Source organism: Nothobranchius furzeri, chromosome 2 (genome assembly GCF_043380555.1).
Source record: "Nothobranchius furzeri strain GRZ-AD chromosome 2, NfurGRZ-RIMD1, whole genome shotgun sequence".
NCBI classification, from domain to species: Eukaryota; Metazoa; Chordata; class Actinopteri; order Cyprinodontiformes; family Nothobranchiidae; genus Nothobranchius; species Nothobranchius furzeri.
Genome location: NC_091742.1, coordinates 76,851,638 through 76,877,968, shown reverse-complemented (window position 1 = coordinate 76,877,968; position 26,331 = coordinate 76,851,638). Strand labels below are relative to the sequence as shown.

At 40.9% G+C, this 26,331-nt stretch overlaps 1 protein-coding gene across 4 annotated transcripts in view; it reads left to right on the top strand.

Moving 5' to 3' along the window:
* Positions 1-26,331, top strand: part of nhsl2 (NHS-like 2) — a 215,538-nt gene that overhangs the window by 156,818 nt on the left and 32,389 nt on the right. Inside the window, exon 1 of one of the 4 annotated variants that reach the window (XM_070547987.1) lies at positions 11,756-11,870. The exons of the other annotated variants lie outside the window; for them this stretch is intronic. Within the exon in view, the coding sequence (XP_070404088.1) occupies positions 11,858-11,870 (13 nt within the window). The 5' untranslated portion in view covers positions 11,756-11,857. Of the gene's footprint in view, positions 1-11,755; positions 11,871-26,331 lie in introns of those variants that run through there. 4 annotated transcript variants of the gene reach the window in all.

The following is a 26,331-nucleotide window of genomic DNA, read 5'->3' as shown; positions in this document are numbered from 1 at the left end:
ATCACTTTACAAATTTTTTCCATCAGTGCTTTAAAGGCTATTTAAATGTCACATGACCTCACTGGTGGTAAGATTAGTGTATTTAGAAAGTTATCCAGAGGTTTAGGATAGCTCCATACTGACCCAAGTACAAGCCAACATAGTACCTCAGTCCAAAATGGCTGCATTGGTCCACTGTGTGAGCTCTACAGTGACATGTTCTTGAGTTCATCAGTGTAACCCGTTTTGCACCCTAGAGGTAAAAGAATTGCTGCGACACATTGGTAGTACTTTTCATTTTAACTGGTAAATGTACACAGGAATGTGTATCACAAGGTTTGTGTGAGGTGTTAATAAAGTAGTCAGATTACTGTTTTATGTGATGCTATGGCTCCTACAGCCATTTCCTGTTACATCTCAATCCAACGTCTCTTTCTCCATTGCCTTTGGTGTGTGTTTATGTGTGTATTAAGCCTGTTATAGTCTGAGGCAGGCTGGCATCTTCGGTACAATGAAAATAAGATGGATGAAAACAGTGGTGGGTGGACAACATCAATGGTTGCACTGAACTGTGTGTTTGTGTGTTTGGACATTCATCTTTTTCTGTCCCCTCCTTTCTGCGCTGTGTGCACTTACCTGTACACCCATGTGTGTGTGTGTGTGTGTGTGTGAGACCTTGTGTAAGGTTTGAGTTTCGACACCACTGTGCTGTTCTTTGTGCAGAGTGTGTTGATCTGTTTGGGTGTGTGTGTGTTATATAACTTTGAATCAACCAGCTGTATTTGCTCTCTCTGGCCATCCTCACCATGGTGCTCCCACTGGCCTCGGCTCCATAAAATATTCATACTCTTACCCGATCCTTAACACCCTGCCCTCCATATTTATGAAGCTGTCTGTCTACCTCCGGTGTTACGCAGATCTGTGGTGCACTTTTTTCTTCTGCAGAGATTTAGCCTCCCTGAGACCGAAAGATTTATGCAAGATTTATTTTACGGTTGCTGCTACGAGTGCAACAGCAATACTCTTGATCATCAACACTCTGCTGCACAGTGATGTGCATACTGAGTCCTTTCAACAGAGCAAGTTTTCCCTCTTCATTTCTTGATTGGATTTGTCATGTGTACTAATTTACTGTAATAAGTAAATTTGACACAACAGAGTAAGGTATATTAATGTCTGTTTTTGCAGCCAGTGTGGCTCATTCTTATAACAACACAAGGACTTCTAATTGAAAGGGAAAATATTCCGCTCCCTTGGAAAAAGTTAAGGCAAAAGTCTGTGATTTAAACACCTGACTGGAGACCATTGATTTATTTTTAATACTAGTGTTTTCAGCTATACATCTAAAATGCACACTGGGGTGCAGTAAGGGTAAAATGTCATTTAAACTCAAACTTTTTCTCAAGTATTTAGTTGCTGAAGCTAAAGGTACAATATGTAAGCAGATTTCCTTCTCACCCAGCTGTGGGTTTGTCAGTTCTTTTTTTTCAAAATGCTAATGGGGACACAAGTTATGTGAACCCACAAGGTTGCCAAGTCTGTGCTGACAAATGCGGTAGTGCCGACATTGCTAACTCGACACCGGCCAACAAAGGCAGCAGTGCTTTGTAAAGATCCTAAGCCAGTAAACAGGAGCGACCCAATAGTTATTTCTTGTAACCCCAAGAAGCCATGACATGTTTTTGTTTGACTCTGATATCGGATGAAGAAGGCTAGAGGCTAACGTTGAGCTAACGTTGAGCTAAAAATGCTAACGGCAAATTAGAAGCACATAGTCGTCTCTAAAAATATCTCAAGCTACTTTTTCGATTACCAACAACTCAATATTACAGTGAAATGTATTTGTCTTATCATCTAACTGTATGACTCGTCCTAACTCATCATCTAGAATCTTCTGGTGCTGATCTGCAGCCAGCTACAGCCTTGAAACTAACAGAACAGTAGTGAGAAAGTGTCTTGTGTTTTGACAATGGGCTACAGGAACCAATTTTGTCCCCAGGATGCCATTCTTACTTCATTTGCACATTTAACATCATTCAAAAAATATTTTAAAACAAAGCTTTCACTTGGGATGATAACTATTGTCTCTTTTTCAATGAAGACAACAACTTGTAGTTTATTTTGAAATAAGGCAAATCTACCGAGGCTGCATGATGGTTGCACTGTAGTGTTGTCTCGCAGCAAGATGGTTTGAAGGTTCACATCCCAGCTGAAGCCTTTCTGCATGGAATTAGCATGTTCTCCCTATGCATGTGTGGGTTTTTTTTGGTGTCCTCCCATGGTCCAAAAACATGCATGTCAGGTTAAGTGGAGACCCTAATATGACCAAAGGTGTGAGTGAATGTGTGACTGGTTGCTTGTCTCTGTGTGTCCCTGTGATGGACTGGCGACTTGTCCAGGGTGTCCCCCACCTATCGCCTGATGACCACTGAAAACTGAAAACGTCAGCTCCTCACGACGCTACTGAGAAATACACAGTTCAAGTAATGAAAGTGAGCGAAAAGCTAATGATGTCAGCATTCATGACAATAATGACATTCTGGTCAATTATTTCTTTCACCCAATCGTATTCCTACTTCATTAACAGGGGGTGACGATTAAAAATTCTCCTTCTGTATCTTTCTAGCATTTTTCCAACGTAGTCATGTACTCTGTATGCCTACCTAAAGCGGTCTAAGGTTTTAGTTTTGCACTGATAAAAGCTTTATTATTATATGTTCTTAGTCATCAATGCTTTTAAAGGCCAGTGTTGCTCCCCTATGACAGCAGATGCGTTGCATTGTCCACTTTCTTGTTCTGTACTAAACCCAGCATTTTCCTCCCACCCTGCATATTAATACTAGCCTTTTCCTCCCCTGCACTCTGTAGGGTTTGCCAAGACATCTAGCAGCCAAGTCCAATGTTTTTCTTGTCCGTACTCCGTCAACAAGTTAGACATGAGACTATTTCCTCACATTACCAGTACCCTTTGAATTTAAAGTTTTAGCACTGTTTGCAACCAGTCAAACCATTTTCAACTGCTCGCTTGGAATTTGATATGGCAAGGCAAGGCAGCTTTATTCATAGAAGACATTTCAAACACAGAGGCAATTGAATGTGCTTTACGATTATCAGGACATGATATGAAAACAACATAAAAACACTAATTATTAATGAATCGTTGTCATCATTATTTAACCCTAACCCTAGCATTGTCCAGAACACAATTTCTCTTCTATCACTTACTGACGTCTATGAATCATCTAATGTTATTGGATATTTTGAGTCAATTGTAACACTTTGTTAAAGAGCAAGTCACCCCCAAATAAACTTTTTTTTGCTGATAAACTAAATAAATGAGTGTCTAATCGTGCTGCAGACATGTGTCGTCAATAATTTGGCACTTCAGTGCATCTTAGTTAAAATTTAAATATTCTGCCTAAAACTGGCAGTGTTGTGCCGTTGTCAGATAAAAATTCTGCACTGTATTCTAATTCAAATCTGCCACCGCTATTGGCTAAGAGGTATGCTATGATGTAAACTGGTACATTATGATGTCACAATGCTGTTGTGAGCCTGTGTGTGTGTGTATTTGTTAGCAGCTCCGCCCTCTCGGTCTGCCAGGCAACAGCATTTGTTGCATTTTTCAAACATGAAGCGGGAGTGAAGTAAGAATCTGGTAGGGGTTGACTTGCTCTTTAAACTAAGTTCCATGTTTGAGCTGACGCATCATTGATTTTTTTGCACAGTTTAGTCATTTGAGTCAGTTTGTCTTCTATTAACACTAAACCGATGGTGCTCCCTTGGAACCGGGCCTTTTAAGGAACTCCTCCGGGGTTGTTGACAGTCTGCAATCTGGGTGTAACAGTGAAATTCTGGCAGTTTGTGTTCGCTCTACACGACACACTTAAATCTGTTTGACTTGACAGCTTAAGACTCGATCTGTTGTGTCAGCGTGTCAGATGCTGTTGTCTTACGACACCGCTTTGATTTAATATTCTGACAGGTACCGGGACGGAGCAAGAGTAAGATTAAGTCTCAGCCTACTGTGATGCATAGAAATGTATGCTTCACCAGAGTTGGATTACACGACACAACAAGGTAAACCAAAGGAGAAGAATGCCTCGCATTTACAGTTAAAATACTACAAAACAACAGTAACTTTACTTGTGATTGTATATTTGTACACTTTTGATCATATTTACAATTTTACACAATTTTCTTTGGATATTTCTAATTTCTCAATAATAGTAAGTTCAGTTTTCGTACTTGACCATGACAGCAGTTTATGCTTTAATAAGGAAAGTGTCAAATCTATGAAAAAGGGATTTTTTAGACCAAAAACAAAGAATTCAGCAGACCTGAAACAAGACCCGAGAGAGGAAGCTTCCTGCAGATGACTGTCTACTGTTCGTCAAGCTGTTAGCTAATATCTCTTTAGGAATGTTAGCAATAATCCTAAAAGCCTATTTCATGTGCCATCTTATCTTACTTTGGGTATTCTTCATAGATTTAATATTTGTGACAAACCGATGGCAACAAAATGACTAAGTTTTCTTTAAAGTTTCAAGAAACCACTGGTGCATCCCTTGAGTTTAGGATCATTTAGATGACTTAAATAAAAACATTCCTCTGAGAATGATGGCCTTCTGGACTGAATTTGAGTGAAAAAGCAGTCAAAAGTCCTAGTCCCTCTGAAGGCCGATGAAGGCCCTATGTAAGCTAGATGAATTACCGACCAGGACACTTCCAAAGATTCATCATACAAAGAAATGAGAGACGCCTCAAACTATTTGCTCACCCTTAAGAACTTGTTGCAGTTTGATCCCAGTTTTGGGACCAGCTTTAATCATCTAGGATGTTCAGGGAACCTAATCTCATCCGGGCAAAATTAGGCAGCACTGTAAGGATAATGTCCTTTAAATTCTCATGAGCATTTACCACAATTAAGTGTGCGCAGCCTAGAAAAACAGGTGGACGCTCTAACCGACTGGCTGGATTTATTGACTACCTGAAAACAGAGTACGGTTGGAGGCTGAAGGGCTGTTTGTCTCTGAGGGTGATTAGAAGAACAGCAGTTCCTTCGGATTCTGTTTCTCCTCGTTCAGTGGCTCCCAGACTACCACGCTTAGTCTGATCATCATCTGCAGAAATATTTTCATGACTCCCCCACTTGCTGGTGGTGGTAAGAAAGCTGTTGGACGGCTTTGTGAATCTGAGTGGGATCGAACACTTCCTCTATGATGTGAGGACGGAAATAGGGATGATTGTGGGTTTTAGTGTGAGGAGGATTTACCTAAACTGCATTTCAGAGATGTGTTTAGTGGAAATTTACATCCCGATGTTGTTTAAACAGACGTTTCTCTGTTGGGGCGGCATTATCAGCATAAACTAAAAGAACACCAGGAAACTAATGCAAAGGATGGTGGTCTAGACCAGGGCTACTCAATCCTGGTCCTTGAAGGCCACAACCTCCATGTTATATTTGTCTTTGCACCAGCACACCTGGGTTGAATTCATGGGTGATTAACAGGCTTCTGAAGAACTTGGTGACCTACTTCTAAAGCATGCAGGCCCTCCAGAATAGTTGGGTTGAGAATACCTTATTTGTATTACAATAATATAACTGGTTTGGGGGTTTCATGAAGTTCATTCTATTGGTCAGGATGCAAACATCAGCCAAAGGAACACCTTTGGTTTTCATTTCTCCAGCCTGAAATTAGAAATGTGTAGTTTTTGGTTTCTGATCAGGAGGTTAAACTAAAAGCTGAGCAGGCAGGAGTTTGTAACATTTAGAGAAGAGTCTTTGAAAGGAAGAAGAATTTCCACCCACAGTCTTTTGATTCTGAAATGCCAACTTTTATTCTGGAGCTGTTCCTTGTGACTGACAAAAGTAGAATAAAGAGTCTGAATGCTGTAGCTTCAGTCAAATTTAAAATTGCACAATGTCTTTAATATAATAATATAATATAATAAAAATAAAAAAACATTTGAAGGTTTACAAGTAAACACACAACTTATATAATTCAAAATTGGCTACAGGCAGAAGCATAAGCTTATAACCCCCCCCCCCCCCCCCCAACCATTTGAAACTTAAACAAAATTTTAGAATAGCATACCGATTCCATAATTTATACACCGTTATTGAAATTTATGAGAATATATTCAAATCCCCATTCTTGCTTTATAAACAGTAATAACCTTTAACATTTTATGCATTTTTTTCATTGACTTGATTCATAATATTTAATCACATTTGATTTAAACATACGCTTAAACTTTTACATTTTTGAACAATCTTTTTGCTCCTGGTCTAATTTATTCCACACATCAACCCCAACACAAGAGATGCAAAGCTGATGCATTTTAGTTCTTACTTTAGGTTTTCTAAACATTTTATACCCTCTGAGATCATAAACACTCTCTCTGATCTGGAACAGATCCTGAATTTGTTTTAGCATCAAATTTTTCATCACTTCATACATAAATTGTGCAGTTCTAAATGTAACTAATTCTCTTAGCTTTAATACTTTTAAAGGAATAAAAAGTAAATGTGTATGCTCTCTACAACCTGCTTTATTTACAAGTCGAACTGCGCTCTTTTGAATTATAAACAAAGGCTTTAAGTGGGTTTCGTAGGCGTTTCCCCACACTTCAACACAATACATGAAATAAGGCAGAATTAAGGAACAATACAAAAGATGTAAAGCTTTTTCATTTAAAAGTTCTTTAACTTTATAGAACTGCTAATGATTTAGATAACTTTGCTTTAATTTAATCAATATGTAGTTTCCAACTTAACTTTTTCTGAGAGGCTTTTTTATTCAACTTTAAGATGGAACACTGATTCAAATTATAATAATTTAAATAAAATTGTACAAAAAATATTAATTGAATTTAGTTTGATAAAAATCAAATCACTTAAAATTTTGATTTCAGTTTCGGTGAATTTAGTTCAGATTACAATTTTGGGGCTTCATGGGGGCACAGTTGGTAGCACTGTGGCTTCACAGCAGAAAGGATGTTGGTTCAAATCCTGCCTCTATGGCTTTTGTACATTCTACCTATCAGTGTACGGGTTCTCTCTGGGTACTCTGGATTTCTCCCATAGACCAAAAATATGCATGTCAGGGTGATCCGTGACTCTAAATTGTCCCCAAGTGTGAGTGTGTGACTAGTTGTTTGTAATGGACCGGAGACCTGTCCGAGGTGTCCACCACTTCTCAGCAGATGACTAAAAGTGTGGAACAATTGTACAAGAGACTTCTAGATATCTAATTCTCAATTCCTCATTTATGTACCAGAACAAGGCAGTAAGATGTTTCACGTAACAAAAGCATGTTTTTGTTGAGGTGTTGCCATGTTAGCAGGTCACTAGGTGTACACAATCAGGTGGTTTGTCACACTTTCAAGTCCTGCCCAACCAGGTTTCCACCCAGCTTGGTTGCAAAGGCTTAAAAGACCAATGTGGAACGGTTTAGGGAAGATTTAAATATCCTCTGCTGTGTTAGTGGTTTAGAGTGGTAGTCACAGAGCTGAGTGGGTGAGTAGAATATGGTGTAATAGGTTCAGCACATAACCACTTTGCTGGTTTCACAGTCAAAGGGTTAAGCATGTGGGAAAGAAAGCATCTGGCCTGGCCTGGTCTTGGTCAGTGGCGTGTCCAGATCTTTTAAAATGGGGTGGCCCAGGTGAGGCACAACTTTGTGCATGGGTGGCACCAATGGTTATGCTATTTTTGTTTTACCTCCAAGCCTTTTTTGGACAATGAAAAGCCTTTTTAAAGGTAAATTAGTGTGGTGGCGCCTGGGGTGGCCAATCAGATTCCAAGGTTGGCATGTGCTACCCCAGGCCACTCCCTGGACACGCCCCTGGTCTTGGTAGCGTTGGCCATGTTGTGTTTACAAAGCCTTCTCAGGAACGCTGGCGTCTCCAAGCACATGGGTGAGGCTAATGACCCGCAGAGACGTCTGAGGTGTTTTCTTTAAGTTATTTAACAAAGGCGGCCATGAGCCGTGTTGCTTTTGGAGATTCTGATATAAAACACACTACTTCCTACTCTCTCACTGATACCGCTGTGGGCTCCTCACAGCAGGCTTTCCTCGTGCTGCTGCGGCTGGTCCAAGCTGCATTCAGAGAAGATGTGTACCGCGCCCAGACTGATAATGAACCTCGCACGAGGGAAGCCGCTGCTGGCTGTTTCAACTTCAGTCGTCATTCGGTAATGGGTGTGTTGGGTCAGCTTTGCAGAAAGAGGACAGCCGTAGAGCAGGTCCAAAGAAAATGGTCAGCTGAGCAAGGACAACTCACAGATTACCCACATGTGAACACAATTAACCTACCAGGGCTAGATCGTGCCAACCCAGATGTGAAAGCCATAGGAGAGGAAGAGTCGGAGTCAGTTCTCAAGTCTTTAGACTTCTCGATGCTTTCTGATTTATCTAAACTCATTTCATCCACAGAGAAATTAGGGAAAGTGGTTTGAGGTATTGACTAACAGCACAGTCACCTCATTGGCATGCAGTTTTCAGTGAATACATCCCATAGCAGAGGATTTATGCTTCACCCCCTGAATGTACAGTAATCCTAGATTGACCTGATGATGGTGTGATCAGGGGACCTCTGGGACCTTTGGGGGCTACGCCATCTGTTGTGGGAGTCTTTGTTCTTCTTTATGACCTGGGTGTGTGAATCCATTGTCCTGCTGCAGAGACCTTTTATGACTTCGACCTCCTCTTGTTTCATAATGTTAGGGACACCCAGTTTAGTCCAGAGACATTCCAACACCGTAAGTAGGACAGTCCTGAGATGAGATGCTTGAGTGCTTTTTCAAGTTTTGTTTTTCTTCTCAACTGGTGTCAGATTTCAAGTCTAACACCTGTTAAAACCTTTTGCAGATGGTTAGTTAACACAGTATTAAATGAAAAAGGTGAAAACAAACAAATGTTCAGACGTTGATTTTATGTTTTAACTAAGACAGCCTGGAGCACTCGCTGGCTTTGACAAACGGCCTTGTAGAAGATTTATTTTTCTGGTGGATTGTTTAAACTTTTATCCCAGAATGACCTTTATAATGGAGGCATTTGTTTTTTTCTCTCAGCCACAAAATATCACCTTCCATTGCAGCTAAAGGAGTCAGTTTAGTCTGGTTTTAGTTGTTTTCTTTCTATTCTACTGCGAGTTTTAATTAAAAGTGACACTCCATGAATCAGTCGCGACACACTTGCATGCCTTGTTTCTTTCATCGTTTTTTTTAGCGGATTACCTCAAATACTTGCTGAATGTGCATTACCCAGTGCTATTCTTCACCAGCATTCATATGAAAGTGACTGTGTCAAAATACTTGAACCTGAAGCTTTTCAAACACCGGCCTCAAGATATCATGGCTGTTTTTTGAGAAGTGACTGAAAAGTTCAAAGTTTAAATCTCTGAAGACACATTTATTGACCCGTGACTGAAGGAGTGCAAAGAAATGGAGAAAGTGATTTATTCGTGGACAGAAATGATGAGTTTAGAGGGACACATTCGTCCATCTCTGAAATACATAAAAATAAAGTAAACACAATAGTAAATACACTACAGTGGACCAGATACGTGACTGTAATGGTGCCAGGATACCTCAGAGAAGTTCTACGCCCTTTGTTGTCCTGGCAACAATCCCCAGCTAATGGAGAAGTCTGAAGAGAAAACATCTCCATCAGTGGGTGTGTGCGACTCCACAATTGAGCTGATGGAGAAGCATAAATTGGGCTTAACAAGTACAGTTCAAAAACCTGACATCATGAATTAATTTTGAATACAAAACTGAACGGTCATCCTACTGAGGTTCTGGGTGAAATCAGGTCATTTGGAACAGGCGTAGAGAGTACAGTCAATGCATCTCTACTTCTAAAGAGTGATGGGCTTAGGGTGTTTGCTTTCACAGGAGGGAGATATGTTTTGGTTGTACTGGAAGTGTTTTATAGTCCCACAACATAAAATAAGTTCATGCTACTTTTAGGAAGAAGATTAATGTCAATGGTGTCCAGTCTTGGTCCTTGCTGGCTACTGTCCTTCATGTTTTAGATTTTCTCTTCCCAAAAACACTTGGTTTTTAAGTTAGTGGGTCATTAACAAGCTCCTGTAGGACTTGAAGACATCTTGAAGAGGTCTTTCAACCATAGGCAAGGCTGCAAAGCACAGGCACCATCAGTCCCACCAACCATCCCCAGCAGGCAAAGTAGGTTAAGTGTCTTGCTCAAGGACACAATGACTGGGTTCTCTGCTGGGAGTCAGGATCGATCCTACAACCCTCATTTCCCTGGACAAATCGCTCTACCCCCTGAGCTACTGCTACTTCATACAATTTACAGAAATTAAATATAAACCTCTGTTGTTCAACAACTCTGTGAAACCTTGAGTTTTACTCATTCTGTCATCATATCTGTGGTTTTAATGTTGATCATGTTTTGGAGAAATCATTTGGAAGTTTCAAAGGATTGATCCAAAAATACAGCCACCCAAAGCCATGGAACCACGAGAGGAATGCATAGAGAAACCACATTTGTTCATTGTTTTAAAAAGGCTGTTTGACTCAACTGATTAGAGAAATATTAAGATTTACGGTGTTTCAACCTATTTTTAAAAGTGTTTACCAACGGCAGATGTTATGTAGGATGTCTGTTATTGGCTGGAACAAAACCAAAACCAAACATTGGATGACATGTCACTAATTCCTACCTAGAAAATAAATCAGTTTGTCATCGGCAAATCGTTCTCAGAAAGAAGTAGGTTTTGGAAAAATAGTTGATAAGTAGATCAGAACTCTGCTTACAGTTTATCATGACCAACATAAACTAGGTCAGTAGGCACCAAGGATCTCCTACTAGGTCATGGCCATCCTTTTTCATGGTCCACACAGTCCTACCATTCTTCTTTTCCATGTGATGGACCCATCAGTTGTGTGAGTTAAATCCCAAGGATGCAGACATGACATGGATATTAGTGCATGCAAACAACACACACACGCACACCCACAGCAGCAAAAACATAATGCACACAGATAAACAACCCCCCCCCCCCCCCTCCATTCCCACCTCCTCCTTTGCTTGTGGTGAAAGAGGGGTATTGTTAAAATCAGCCGTCCCCCTTTTCGTCTTCTGAGGGCAGAGAAGAAAGGGTGACCCAAATTTGACATGACCAGGGTGCATATTGTCAGTCATGGCTAGGTTTGTTTCTGAATGGGTGCACTGTACACAAGTAACGGCACACTTTTTTACCCATGAGCCACCAAATGATCTCAGTCATTTCTGTGAATAATTCAAATGTTTGTAGAAAGCTGAGAGAACATATTTGTGACACCTGAAGGCAACAGACAAACACACATTATACTCAGGTTAGTGATGCATGAGCGCTTGGCATGCTTGTCTGGATGGAGGAAGGGGGTGGGGTAGGTGGTACTTAACCCCTGTGTGTGTGTGTGTGTGTGTGTGTGTGTGTGTGTGCGTGCGTGCGTGCGTGCGTGCTTTGTGTGTGTGTGCGTGCGTGCATGCGTGCGTGCGTGCGTGTGTGTGTGTGTGTGTGTGTGTGTGTGTGTGTGTGTGTGTCCAAGTGGGAGTGACCAGCATACCTTTACACCTCGACCACCAATAGAATCCCCCATCCCCCTTCCTTCAGTTTCCCCCCATGGCAGCCTGCAGTCTTCTAACTGAGCTGCACTCAGAAGAGCCTGGCTGCTAACTGCAGCATGGATCTACGACTGTTTACCTTCCCTCTCTATCTGCTGCGGCTGTCTTCGGGACTCAACTTCTCGTGGTCAGTGCACAGATCATAGTGGCTGTTTTCAAATTTGGATCTTTAATGGTGAACCGTAGCTGGAGGGGATGTTCTGCAACTGCATGAGAAAGATGCTTTTAAAGTAATGTGGACAATAGGTAAGAGATGCATCCAGGCTGTTTGTGTAAGTAGAAGTTGCAAGACTTAAAAAGAAAAGCTTCAAGCAATGGTGTCCTATGAGTACCACTAAAGTACTGAGTCATTCTACGTTTCTTACGCTTATTCTCCTAGTCTCCTAGAATGTTTCAAACGATTCACTTTTACTTTAGTGGGTTTAACCCTTAACCATAATTCCTTTTGATTATTTTATGTCACTAACAAGTGGACTTTTCCTTCATATAATTTCACTTATTTGCACCATAATATTTTCCAAGATAAGAATCGCAGTTTCTAAAAATTTGTAAAACAAACTAAATATCTTAGCATCTCATGAAAGGGTCACAGTTGTGTGTGTTTTGTTTTTTTGTTATTGTTGTTGTCATGGTTCAGTAATTGATTTGATTTTTGGTGTCCCGTAGTTTTAATCGTGCTTGTATTTTTGCATTCTGCGTTCTTGATGGACTGGTGACCTGTCCAGGGTGTCCCCGTGACTAGTGATGATGAAGCAGTTCAGAGAACAGAATGCAACATTTCAGTCATTAGATAAAGTTTTTGCACTTTCCGTTCATACATTCTCTAATTAGACCAAAATATAAAAAAAAAAACAGAAACTATTTCTTGAGAAAACCATTAAATGTTGGTGTTCCTATTCATTTTCATACACTTTTTAAAGCCATTTCTGCTATTATCATAGAAATTCAAAGTCATTGGAGCATAGCTATGTGAAGGTCAAAGTCATATTTCCTGTAAAATATATTAACATAGAAAAACTTTGTTGCCTTACCTCTTCTTCTTCTTCCTGTTGGCTCCACTCTTGGTCATGTTTGCGTTGATGGTACTGCATCCTTCAAGCTTGTTTCTCGTTTTCTTGTTTATTTTTTGGTCTTGTTTCCCATATTTTACAATGTGGCAGTCTGGTATTTGTGTTGAAGGTTTATATTTGCATGCACCACACAAATGTGTAGACTTTTACCAATCAGAAGCACCTACAATCAACTGTATCTGTGAGCTATGAAACAGATGGGGCATACATGAAAACAATCCATTAGTGTTAGATAGGGCTGGGCAATATGGCAAAAATAGAATATCACGATTTTTCCAATATTTTATCACGATTTTGATTTTATCACGATTTTGTATCCATGAATAGCATAACTTCAATTGTGTATTAAAGAAGAGAAACATTGAATAAATAAACATTTATTCATATTAGGGATAATCAACACAGTGCCAACACACTTATATTTTAAACTCGCACCAGAGATGATAAAAGCCCTGAGAGAAACAATTACAAAAATCAGTTTTTCTCATTTTTCAAGTATCTTAACATAAATTAAAATCGTAAACATATTTAAAGTGCAAACATGTCAATTGCAAACATATTGTGCAAACATTAACTTGTTCAAAATACTATGTAGCTCCCAATTGCTCATGTAGTGGATAGTTAAGCTCAAATACGGCTCTGATGTGCGGCTGGACCAGAGATCGCTTGTGGTAGCAAAAAACTGCGCATTCTGAATATTTTCTGCAACAAGTCTCTAAATAAAGTAAAATTTTCCAGTGCAGATTGGAGACAACCCATAGAAGCACTGATTTGATCTCATTTCAGAGAAAAATGGAACAGGTTAGATGCACTTAATAAATAAATTTACTAACAAACACAGGAATGTTTCTTTGCTTCACTGTTCTGGTGCTGAAAATATCACTAATGCAAATCAAAGGAGATACACGGATGAATGCACCTCTTATTATTTGGAAACTACATTTACTGCAGCTGGCAGAGGCAGAGATTGTTTCTATTGATACACGGATTTACAGAATCATTTTAAATTGTAATAGGGGAAGACTGCAGGAGGGAGCGGTAAAACAAGCAAAAACAAGAAACGACGAGTCTGATGAAACCCGCTGGTGTTCCATCAGGCAGTCACGGGGCAGCTCCAACGACCCAGTGACCGAGCTCAGTCCGGTACCGGCTCGGCAGAGGGTGAACGAGCCGAGGCGACGTTGTGCTCTGCTTAAGAAGAAGTGTTATTTTCCTGCTCCAGAAGAAGCGTCCAACGTGTTTTTACGCTTTCTCCGAGGCATGTCACGTCGCTAAGTTGTTAGCGCCGCGCGCTAAGGAAACCCTGCGTTCCTCTTCGGAACGAAAACCTCATTGTCGCTCTCAGCTGCGGCGAAGCCATGTTTGTTCACACACAGGTGAAAACAAGTGGGGCACTAATATATTACTATGACTCACTCTGATTGGTTAAGGGTCAAACAAAGGCGTGTCATTTGCCTGAAGTAAGTTCCATTTTCATTCAGAGGCAGAAATTCAACAGCAGAGCTGTGAATCGTGATAAAACGGTCTCTCAAAAATGACAGACCGTCAGATGTGTGGATCGTAAAACGGTCTAAAATCGTCATATCGCCCAGCCCTAGTGTTAGAGCTCACAACATCTCAAGTATATTTTAAGAAAGCGTATTCGCCATTACACAACTCGATGATCAAAAATGTACTTTTATCTCATTTATTTTGTGAACTAATCTTGTCCTCAAACTTAAAATCCACAGTCTGGATTTTGTAGTTTTTGTCTTTTGTGTCTTTCGCAAGTTCTGCATTTGGGCTCCAACACCGAGTCGCCGAGTCTAGACGATATTCACATTCATCACTTGTGCTGGTTTGCTTTAACCTGGTGCCAAACGCTGTGCTGAATACACCAGCATTGTGAGCCTGTGAGAGGAAAATAAATGCTCACAGTGGGCATGTGAATGCCGTCTTGTGACCTCCACAGTCCTGCAGAGACAAATCCACGTTGCTCATCACGCTACTGTCCTGATAACGGTATTGAATCAGACAGAGACGTGCCCATAAAAATCCATTTGTTATCACATTTTGAACACCCTCTAAATGTGGTTTGGGACGTATCGTGTGCCCAGACATACTAAAATCAATGTTGAGAGGCAAAAACTGAATTTGTTTGGCATTCTAGGCCAGGCCTTAAAAAGTGGTTGGAGATTATTGAAAGACAAGTTGGATCCTATTTTTACCCTCCTATCAGCCACTCTGCCAGCAGCCCCCCTCTGTATTAGTGCAATTAGCTTTGACAGATTTGGCCTCACTGGCCCAACATTTTTGATTCCTGTCTCATCTCACCCTAATTTGTCTAGTTTGTTCTGTTTCATGCTAGATTTTAGTTTTATTGCCATAACCATCAGTTAGTTCACTATCCTGACCAGACCTCTCCTTCCTTTTTTATTGTTTCATCCCCTTTTTTAATTCTTATCTAATTCTCCCTTTTTTGAGTTTTTTAATCCAAGTAAACACCATCATTTCCCCACTTCTCCTTGCCCATTTGTCGACCTACAGAACAACAGTTTTTTCAGCCCTGTTCTTGTCCCTTTCTGCCCATTAAAAGGTTACAGATTCTGTTTCCCATCACCCTCCCTCTCAACGCTCTTACCCATTTGCCTTCTCCTTGATTTTCCTCCATCTGCCTCCTTCCACCCCAAACTTTCAGTCTTTTTCTTATCCTCATCAGTCTACCCCCACCACCAGGGGCGTAGCACCAAATTCTGGGCCCTAGGTACAAGTCTTCTAGGTGGGCCCCCATGCTCAATTGTTTAATATCTCTCTTACACATTTTTTGTCATGCTATAAGACAAGATAATAAATATGATCTTAGTTTAACCTCTATATTGAGCAAATACAAATGTCAGCATAATAAAAGTGAAATGCCCAGACTTCACATATAATTACCAACAATGTGTTCAAACAAAAATCCTGGAATTTATTTTCCACTAAATGTCAACTGACAGGTCTTCATGTTAGCAAAATCACTTATGAGATCTTTAAAGTCCAATCCTTTGGCTAATTGGCTTTCAATAGAAAGAAGAGCTAGGCTGTTCAGTCTGTCCTGGGACATTGTTGATCTCAAATCATTTTTCACCAGTTTCAGTTTGCTAAAAGCCCGTTCACCCCCAGCAACAGTCACAGGTAGTGTGCAAAATATCCTCAGTCCAATACAAACTTCTCCAAAAATGCTCTGTAATTGCATCCTGTAGATGGCATTAAGCAGCTCAAGAGGAAACCGGATGTGTGGAAATGTGGCACCATATATTGTTCTCAGGTGTAGCATCTCATTCTCAAATTCAGCTGTGAGATCCTTGTAATATTTTCTCATCAGTGCCTGGCATGATATCTTCATCTGCTCGTCAGTCATGTCTGTCATGGTTCATGATGTTAAGCTTTGCTGATATGTATTGATATATTAAATACATATGACATGAAATAAACCAGGTTCTCTCTGTGAATGTAATGTACTCTAAATTTTATAATCCCTGCATTATCAGCCAAATTATAAGATGGTCCGTTTTCAAGATCAAATATAAAGAAATTTAAAATAGGCTTAAAATATCTAACCAAGTCAATAACAATCCTCTAACACCAGTGTCATCATGCTATATGAGAAACAGTGGCAGCTTCTCATTCCTGAGATTACCACGAATCCATCGATACCAAGTTTGTCCTGGTCCATGACTGGGAAGGAGCTGAAATATCCACACAGAGTGAACCTGTTTTTACTGCGAGGTCCGCAAATTAATTGGCGGCGGCCGCCCGCGATAATAATTCTGATTTATATATATATATATATATATTAATTTGTGTTTTCACTGATAACACTAATTAATTTATATTTGCTCTTGATGGTGAAACTAAAGGCGTTTAACACTGAACACCTAACATGAATGCAGCTTCTGAGAGCTAGCTAATATCAGCTAAAACTGTGTTCTGCTGCTGCTGCTCACCGTCCTTCTTGAAAAACTTAGTCCATACTTGCTTCTGTTCAATTAACTTTTTCTCCTTCTCCTTCTTTTCTTTTCTTTTCTGGAAGCCAGATTTCCCTTTCTTGGGTTAAGACATGACTGACTCTCCTGCCTCCAGCTCTGGCTGTCGGCATCTGAGATGTCTCATAGCTGTACATGCGGCCGTGCAGCCCCTGGCCGCTGGTGTGGACTAAACCACTTTGCACATTTTTAAGGGGTGATAGATGCTCAGAGATTATTCAGTTATTATTTTTAAGGCGAAATTCTGTTTCTTAACCTCTTTATCCAGGTAAAGGGAAGTTTATTAAGACAGTAAGTTGGGGGGAAAAAACAACAACAATAAAACATTTTTATTCAAAGCTGTCTCAGGGCCCCTCCCTGCAGTGGGCCCTGGGTAAATGGTACCCTTCCCCCCCCAGTCCGACGCCCCTGCCCACCACCACCACTACCACACACTCTCACACACACCCTGGTCCTCAGACTCTTGCAGACAGTTCAATTCCTTGGGCCTCAGCACTTTGGAAAATACAACTTTTGGCTTCTACTCACTGTGTACTAATGGGCTGATCCCACTATTTCCATATGCAGCAGTCAGGCACTTTCTAATCACTGCAAAATCAACAGTTCTGTATTGCCAGTACTGGTTGTGTAATAATATCTGTCTATAAATTCAAAGAGCAAGGGTTGTGTCTCCTCAAGCAAGTGCTTGCAAATTCAAATGATTTGCAGAGGTATTTGCAGGTTCAGCGTTACTGTGTGCACAAAGTCAAAACTATAACTGCGACCAGTAAAGTTGAATTTCAAATAACTTTTGAATATGCGTTCTTGCACCTCTTTCTTGTTTGTTGAATGAAATAATATGAAAATATGATTGTTTTATTAAAAATATCTTATTTTTAATCCTCAAATTTTCATGAAGCCATTGTTATTGAGGATGCTGGATAGAAAATTCTCCACAAGCGTACAGTTCAATGGTTTTCAAAGTCAATATGCCTATTTTCTAGGGGAGTCACACTGGGATATTTGGTCCCTAACTGTTCAAAATCCCTGTTCCACAAAGAAACCCTGTGAGTTGTGAATTGAGAGCCTTGGAAAAGTTTTGAGACATTTTGGAAACCTGCCTACAAATGCTCTGTGCTGTTTGCTGCTACCATTCTCTGCCAAGTGGCTAGGTGATGTTGTTAGCTGTGATCTTAGACCCAACAAGCTAGCTGTTAGTTGCAACAGGAGGATCTTTGTTGACATCTTTTTTCATCTTTGTGCGCATGTGCGAGTGGCTGAGTGGCAAAAACATTCCTGCTATCAATACGCGACGTAAAATTTTAAAAGAGTTTACGAGCAAAATCCTCGATATGTAAACACTTCGTCTAAAGACAAGAGGAGGTTTAGAGAGAAGCTTAAAATCTTTATTGAAGAGAAAATTAATGTTAATAAAAACTCGTATGACCTCTGGGATGATGGAATACATCAGTTCCATTTGCAGATGTTTTTTTTTCCCCCACAAATCTGCTGTGGAGACATTTATATCTACTCAACAGAAAGCTCTGGACCCTTCACTCATGATGAGTTAAAGACTTTTAAACGTCAGGAGGCTTATGATTATTTTGCTTTAAGGAAAGTTGAGCCGATCTCTTCTGAAAACTGAAAGCGGTGGTCATTGTAGCGGTAAAGATTGGCTACTTATTTATTAAATGATCAATAAGAGGTGATATTCCATATAAACATGAAACATCAATCTGATTGGTTTTTGAATGTTTAATCTGAAGACTTTAGATTCTTTGACTTATTCAGGGAACGCACACTTCACATTAATCCAGACAGAGTCGAGAATATAGTTTTATAAAAATGATTTTAATTCTACTTTTCTAAACTAAATAGTTGTACATGATAGGGCTGCAACAACGAATCGATAAATTCGATGAAAATCGATTACTAAAAGCGTTGGCAACGAATTGCGTCATCGATTCGTTGTGTCGCACAACTCTTCCAAAAGCGCCCCCCCTTCCCGTCCGCCGTTGCGCGCAGACCAGAGCAAGTCAGATCAGCGCGAGGGAGAGCCGCAGATCAGGGCGAGGGAGAGCCGCAGATCAGCGCGAGGGAGAGCTGCAGATCAGCGCGAGGGAGAGCCGGTACCAGCAGATCAGCGCGAGGGAAAGCCGGCAGACTTGCGCTGCTGCGAACCGGTTCCGCATTGTTGCACAGCGATCCAGGCAGCTGCTTCCAGCGCACGGTCCATTCTCAAAGTGGCGCAACCAAAAAACTATAATTAGCACACGATCGTTCATGTCCGCATATGTTCTCTATTTTCTGTCTTATTTGTGCCTGAAGCGCGCTACTGCGGAGCTCATCACCTGTGCTGTGGTGATGTCACCTCACGCAGCATCGAAAATGCGCTCTGAGCTTTTCGGTCAGGAGATCCCTTTGATCTGCTCAAAAGTAACTGATCAGGTGAAAAGGTAAGAATCCAGGCAGCAGATTTTCTGGACAATTAAGAGGAGATGCAGGAAGATGAGAGACAGACAGGACAGGAAAATAGTTCAATAAAAACAAGAAAACAAAACAAAGTGTTGAAAAGTAAAATGTAGGTAGATTTATCTCCACTACACGTTTTTACCAGTAAAAAACAATAAGTTATACACATGTAATATTTATACATCTGATACAATTCAGATCACCTTCAAAACTCAGTCACACACCCAGGGTTTCAAGACATTTTGGGGGCCAAGGCAAAACGCCCCCCCCCCCAATAACTGGGCTCCCCAGAAGCCTCTGTGTAATTCATACCCTCTCCAGTAGTGTTAGTTATATGGTGTTTATAAAAGCCCCTCAGACATTACTGACATGTTCTAATATTATCAGATGAAAAACTAAATTATCAGACATGCTGTCTCATCTGCTTCTTTTATAAACTTGCAAAAAGTAACAAAACCATTTGAAAGCCACTATTTGTGGATTCTCTGAAAGTTTCCATGGAGTGTGTGACAACTTATTTTTTCATTGATCCTATCGTCTAATCTCACAGCTGAAACAAGCATCCTTAATAATCTGTGCACAGGAAGCTTACCGATGCTGTAGTAAAACAAAAGGTATAATAATTTATTATTAATAAAACCTTGTTGCAGCACTAAAGCAGAAAAATTAGATTTTGCATTAAATATGCAAAATATTTACATATGAATTGTTTTAGAGCCCTTTTATTGGCAGAATCTGATATTAATTTAGTTCTTACAAAAAATGGGTCCCAACATTGTTTGTGTGGCGTTGCCATAGTGTGATGTCATAGGCACAGATCCCCTGTCCTCTTGTTTGGAAATGGAAATATGGTCACCCTACATTAAACAAACTGTCCACCCGGGCTTTTGCGCTGCACAGAGACGCTTCGCTGCCTACGACTTTGAACGTCAGTTGAGAGTCAGTCTCATGCAGACTGACCAATGAAGAGAGGGCCTCAAGTTAAGACCCTCTCCTCATTGGTCAGTCCACACGAGGTGGGTCAAAGGTTACTCTGGGCGGGTTACGTGTTGTCAGGCATTCAAGTATTGAGTATATTTACTGCATATTACAGTAAAATATTCTGTATGTGACCACATTATGGTGATCCTTGGGTCGTGATGATGGAGCCCTTGAATATTGTTGCCCAGGGTACAACAAAGTGTTAATCTGGCCCTGGTTCCGCCGTCACATTCCCGCAGAAACTGGTTGATCACGCCGGGGCCAGACTACTAGCATGTGGTTTTACAACCACAATGTCCTCAGAAGCAAAAACACTTTTAAAAGGGAGGGAGGAGTCCTAACTGTTGCTGCAGGCGTGTTGTGTGAGAGTGCAGTTATATACTGGTTGATATATTTTTGGGTTCAGTTGCTTTCATGTGGCCTAATGTGAGTCTATTTGGGATCATTGGAATGATCAGCAGCATTTCTTGATGTGACTTTATGGCAGTTGCCCAGGGCATCATCGCAAGGAGGATGGCATTCATTTACTTTTGTTTTATTTGGTATTTTTTCAGTCATTTTTGGAAATAGTGATCAATTTTGATTAATTCACAGCCTATGTTTAATTACATTTAAAATAAATGTCAACAGATGAGATCAAACAAAACAGATGAGAATTGCCCTTAAGCTGTTTAACTTGGACCAAGCATTTTAGGTCACAGATAGATGTAGCTTAGGGTCTCTGTCTATACACCTTATAAGACAATTTAGGTGATGGCATGTTGTTTTTCTGCTATTGAACTGTTTTCTAATAATGTTGTGTTAAATAAAGTGAAGGAAGGAGAGAAATAACGTTTCCCTAGCAGTTTTTAAAAATTTCCCCATGTAATCCGATTAATCGATTAATCGTGTCGAGACCCCATCCGATTAATCGATTATCCAAATAATCGTTTGTTGCAGCCCTAGTACATGACAAAGTATGAATGAAATTATGGTTGTACAGATAACAGACGATGAATGAAATGATGGAATGGAAGCTAGATGTTTTTGCAAAACCTTGTGAGTATCTGAGAGAGATCTTGTGAAGTCTGGGTTGTAAAATCAGTCTGGCTGTATGGTTTGATACATTAGAGATAATCCATGAAACCATCCGAAACAATCGTCTACTATGCCCTTGTGGGAATGTCGCTCTCCGCGATTCGGACGAAAGGCAGCCAAAGTGATGAATTACCGGACCTCGTGGCCACAGAATCCCAAAGAGGCGCAGTTCCTTTTGAATTTATATTTCTAGTCCAGCCATGAGGTGGAACCACGGTCTGCAGGTTAGAATGTCTGTCTGAGGTGTTGGGTGGCTCTTAAAAGAGCCGCTGTCTGATATCACTCGCAAGTGTTGCAGAGAGGCTTTGACCTTGGGGTCAATAGAGAGGATGGTCTCAAATGCTTGCTCACTGGTCGGCCTAACAAAGTGAACGGCAAAGACTGAGGAATCAGGAAGTGATTCCTGTATTTATCAAATGTTGCTTATAAATTCTAGACAAATCAGAATTTGACACGTTTTAAAGGGCGTTAACGAAGTCCTCAGAAAGTCACTCTTTCACTCAGATACTCAGAGGTAACTCTTGGTGTGAAGTGAATATGTTATTACACATGTATGTGAAGTGAATATGTTATTACACATGTATGTGAAGTGAATATGTTGTTACACATGTATGTGAAGTGAATATGTTGTTACACATGTATGTGAAGTGAATATGTTGTTACACATGTATGTGAAGTGAATATGTTATTACACATGTATGTGAAGTGAATATGTTATTACACATGTATGTGAAGTGAATATGTTGTTACACATGTATGTGAAGTGAATATGTTGTTACACATGTATGTGAAGTGAATATGTTGTTACACATGTATGTGAAGTGAATATGTTATTACACATGTATGTGAAGTGAATATGTTGTTACACATGTATGTGAAGTTAATATGTTGTTACACATGTATGTGAAGTGAATATGTTGTTACACATGTATGTGAAGTGAATCTTGCAAAGTCTTGCTGTTTCAAACAATAACAATAGACACAAGTCTGATCTAAGTTCAACACACAAATTCCAACACATTCTCACTCCCAGCGCGTCAAAAACAAACGCTTGGTCAGCCACCCTCCGCGTCAGACCCCTGACACCAAAAGTGCCCTTTTTCGTCACACATGTGCGAAAAGGGGTTTTTCCCTTTTCTGACTGCAGATCCCAACGCAGCGTAAAACTGACGCGATGGGATGTCCACAGCCAGGGCACCAAACAAGCTCATTGTACCTCACCTTAACCGTATCCTCTTATTTAACCTTCCCCTCACCCCTATCCTAACCTTAACCATCTTGCTAGCTAACACGTTAGTGATGTGTCGGTCGCTCTAAAAGCCGGCTCTATGAAGTGAACGGCGGGAGCCACCTCGTCATTGGTCTGGTTTGGACCGAGGCAACGCGAGGGGGAGGTTTCAACTACCAAGGTGAAGGTTAAAAGTAGAGGGTATTTGTAGCCTCCCCCTCACCAGATGGTATATTCTAACGTTCCTCTTGGGCGGCAAATACGAAAATTCACAGTCAGAATGCATGGGAAACAAATGCTTGATCACAGTGAGAGTAACGTTTTAGGTAGCAAGAGGGTTAAGGTTCGGATCAGGGTGAAGGGAAGGTTATAAATAGCAAAACGTTAAGGTTTAGGTGCGGTTCAATGAGCTGGGTCGGTGCCGCATCAGCGGACATCCCATCGCGTCAGTTTTACGCTGCATTGGGATCTGCAGTTACAAAAGGGAAAAACCCCTTTTCACACATAGGTAACGAAAATGGGCACTTTTGGCGTCAGGGGTCTGACGCGGAGGGTGGGTGACCAAGCGTTTGTTTTTGACGCGCTGGGAGTGAGTAGTTAGCTACTGTTGGGGTTATTAGGAGCGAACAATTTGTAAGCTTCAACTTACTTTTGGATTCTTCAATAAATTCAGTAAATATGGGAATATTTACTGATTTATTAATTAATTAAGATATTCTTAGATATACGGGGCACCATTCCCCTTTAACCGGGGAAAAATTGAATCCAAAACTCTTATCAGTCTTTCTTGAAGTTCGTAGAATCCTCGGAGCAGAGACTTCTCTTCGACACAACAAAGCTACTGGAAACGAAAATTTGAATTTTATAACGTTTAATTAACAATTTGTCAAATGAATAAACAGTGGCATAAATGAATAATAACCATGTGATATAATAAAAGGATGTATATTCAAAATAATGTTCAAGGTGTTTTGTGTGTATGTATGTGTGTGTGTGTTTCTAAAATGGAGTCTGTATGCAAGATGGCTGACCCCTTTGTCTGGCTAAAGTGTGGGTGGCAACTTGCACTTTAACTTCCAAGGCACTTAGAATCAGTAGTAACTTAACCTTAAATCACTCAAAACATTTCAAAGGATCATGAAACAACACAAAAGATTAATCACAAGTTAATATCTTTTAGTTTAACCACGTGGCCAAGCAGAAAACATTTAAAGATACCAAACAATGATCAATAAGCAGTTTATTCTTTCAAAATGACCCGACGGACGTGTTTGGGAACGAAAGAGGAAAACACGAAGCTACTTTTAAGCAATAGGCGCGGTTTTATTGCTTATTCTGGACTATAGAGGAAACGGAAGAAGAAAAGGAGAGAGAGAAATGAGTTTTCTGATCACCAGAACAGCAAGGCGTCCCCCGCTGTTTTGATTTGACTGTTCTCCGTGTTTCTCCGTGTTTCTCCGCAGTTTGGCGTCGTCCGTCGGTTTGATGCTTTCTCCGTTGTTTTGGCCCCACGAGTGTTTCTCCAACGGGCTGGACACAAAGAGAACGAAGTTTCTTTTGGGCTGAGTTTGACAACTTACAGCGTCTCTGAGAGCTGGATGGAGCTCCGCTCGTTCCCAGTCAGGTCCTGATGGAGTTGGAGTGTAGTTTCCAGCAGTTCCGTGGGCTCAACTTGGGCACTTAGAGCTTCCGCGTGCTCAAGGGAGTCGGAGCGTTCGACAAGCGTGTCCTTACCGCCAGGTATCCTGGGCAAAAGAACAAGGTTTCTTTGTCTCTGCTGAAGATTTATGGTCTTAGTTCGCGGGAAAAGCTCCACGGCCTCCCGCACATGCGCAGAACGTGTTTCTGGTATTAGGCGGTGACATCATCCCAATGCTTCCGTGTGCAAAGCATCATGGGAAATGAAGTTTCTTGGCGCTGATGTGATTATTTGCTTTTCAGAGCAATTTAAGCACGGTCATTTTGGAGAAAATCACTGCATAGTAATTTCCTCATGAGGTCAGACCCTCAACACTACATTTCTACTTACATTTTAGTGCAACCTAAATACTATGTTTGTGTTTTTCAGCTCAAAATGCAAGCTATTTCTGCTGGCTTTGTATGATGCTAGCCATCCTATTTTCCATGGAAATGAGATGCTAATAGGTTGCTCATTAGCTGTAGCCTCATATAAAGTTCTAACCAATAGATATTGGATCTAATTAACTTTACTACATATGATGGGGTTTCAAGAAATAATGAAACCTTGTGTTGCTAATGTTTGTGCTTGTCCGTTATTGCTGTAAAGCACTCTGAGCTGCCTTTGTGTAGAAAGTGTGCTATATAAATCAAGCTGTCTTGTCTGATTGTTGAACTGTTTTCTGTTTTTAAAGGTAAAAAACTCAAATGGCTCTTTTCCAATACTACCACAGCTCTGATAGGTGGGTTTGTCATCAGGTATTTGCTTCAGTTCACCCAGAATGACCCCATGTCGCCTAATGTCATCAGCATGCAAATTTTCATATGGATTACATCATCACAGCATGCTGCTAAAAAAAGTCACACTGCAGCCTTCATTTTTCCTTGATTGCCCAAAGTCTTTAGAAATAGTGACGGAGTTCACAAGGTGGTAACACTGTCCGTTATAGCAAGGTGGGCCCTGGAATTAGAAAAGTAGTGCGAGTTGATCTGTACATAAAACACAACAGGGTACAAATGTAGAAAACAAGGTAGTGATTCACTCGGTTTAGTTTGTGGTTTTGTGTCAGAGTTTGAACAGAAGAGGCCCATGAAAGGCTGCAGGCAACAAGGCACTCTGGAGTCTGGCGTAGAGTTTTTGGCCCTTAACGATACGCGTGGAACCACTGGGGGTTCTTTACAAAGGAGGCGACCAACGACACATTAGTGGAAATGCCTTGGAACCATAAGCCCCCTTCAGACAGGCCATGAAAAACGGAAATGTTCCGGACTCTGTCCTTAAGACCTTTGTGTCTGAATACAAACATCCGGATAACTTGTTCTGGAATTTATCCGGACGAAGCCCGTAGTAACAGGTCCGGACTTGTTACAGACAGGGTGGCTGCTTCATACTGGTGAGGTAGAGTTCCGGACAAGGGGGAGGGGGAGGAGGAGGGGACCGGGGGACGCTGTGCGCACCTACATAGCCCGCTGCTGTAGCATGCGGCGAACCACAGCAGCTCGCCTCCTACGGTACCGTCTAGACCCGCGACGGAGCGCTTCACACCGCTTCAGTGATTCCTTAACCATTGAGCTTCATCATCCAGGTCTCTTATGCGTCTTTGTGTGTGCAGAATTATGCTTAAGCGCCTCGTGATTTTTATCCTGAGAGGCGCTATAGAAATGATATTTTCTTCTTCTTCTTCTTCTTAACATGAGTCCGATTCTCTCCCTCCCCACCCCCCCACCACCACCCCGCCGCCGTCAGACATCTGAAACTTCTCCCTGCTGTGTGAACGCAGCCGAAAGGACAAGTTCCGGTACAAAAGTGGTGTGTCTGAAAACACAGTTCCGGTTAAAAACCGGATTGAATTGTCCACAAATGTTCCAGAATGTCTATCTGAAAAGGGCTATACAGAGTCGAGGCGAAGTGTGCTGATTAGACGCTAGTGGGAAAGGGTCATAAGTTATTGAATAATAATTTAAGGGGGTGTACTCCCCACCCCCATTTGAATTTTTATAAATTAAAAATAAACTAATATGATAAGCAGAAAGCAGATTTTTATTTTTGTGTAGCATTGTTTTACTCTTCCGTGATCATTTTTTACAAAGTGTCTGATTGTCGTGGTTGATAGGGTATTGAGGATGTGTCCTGGCTGAAAACCCGCCTTCATTTCTGTTATACTTTTAACTAAAGCGAGGACGACACCTTTGTTCGTGCTGCAGCAGCACTACACTGT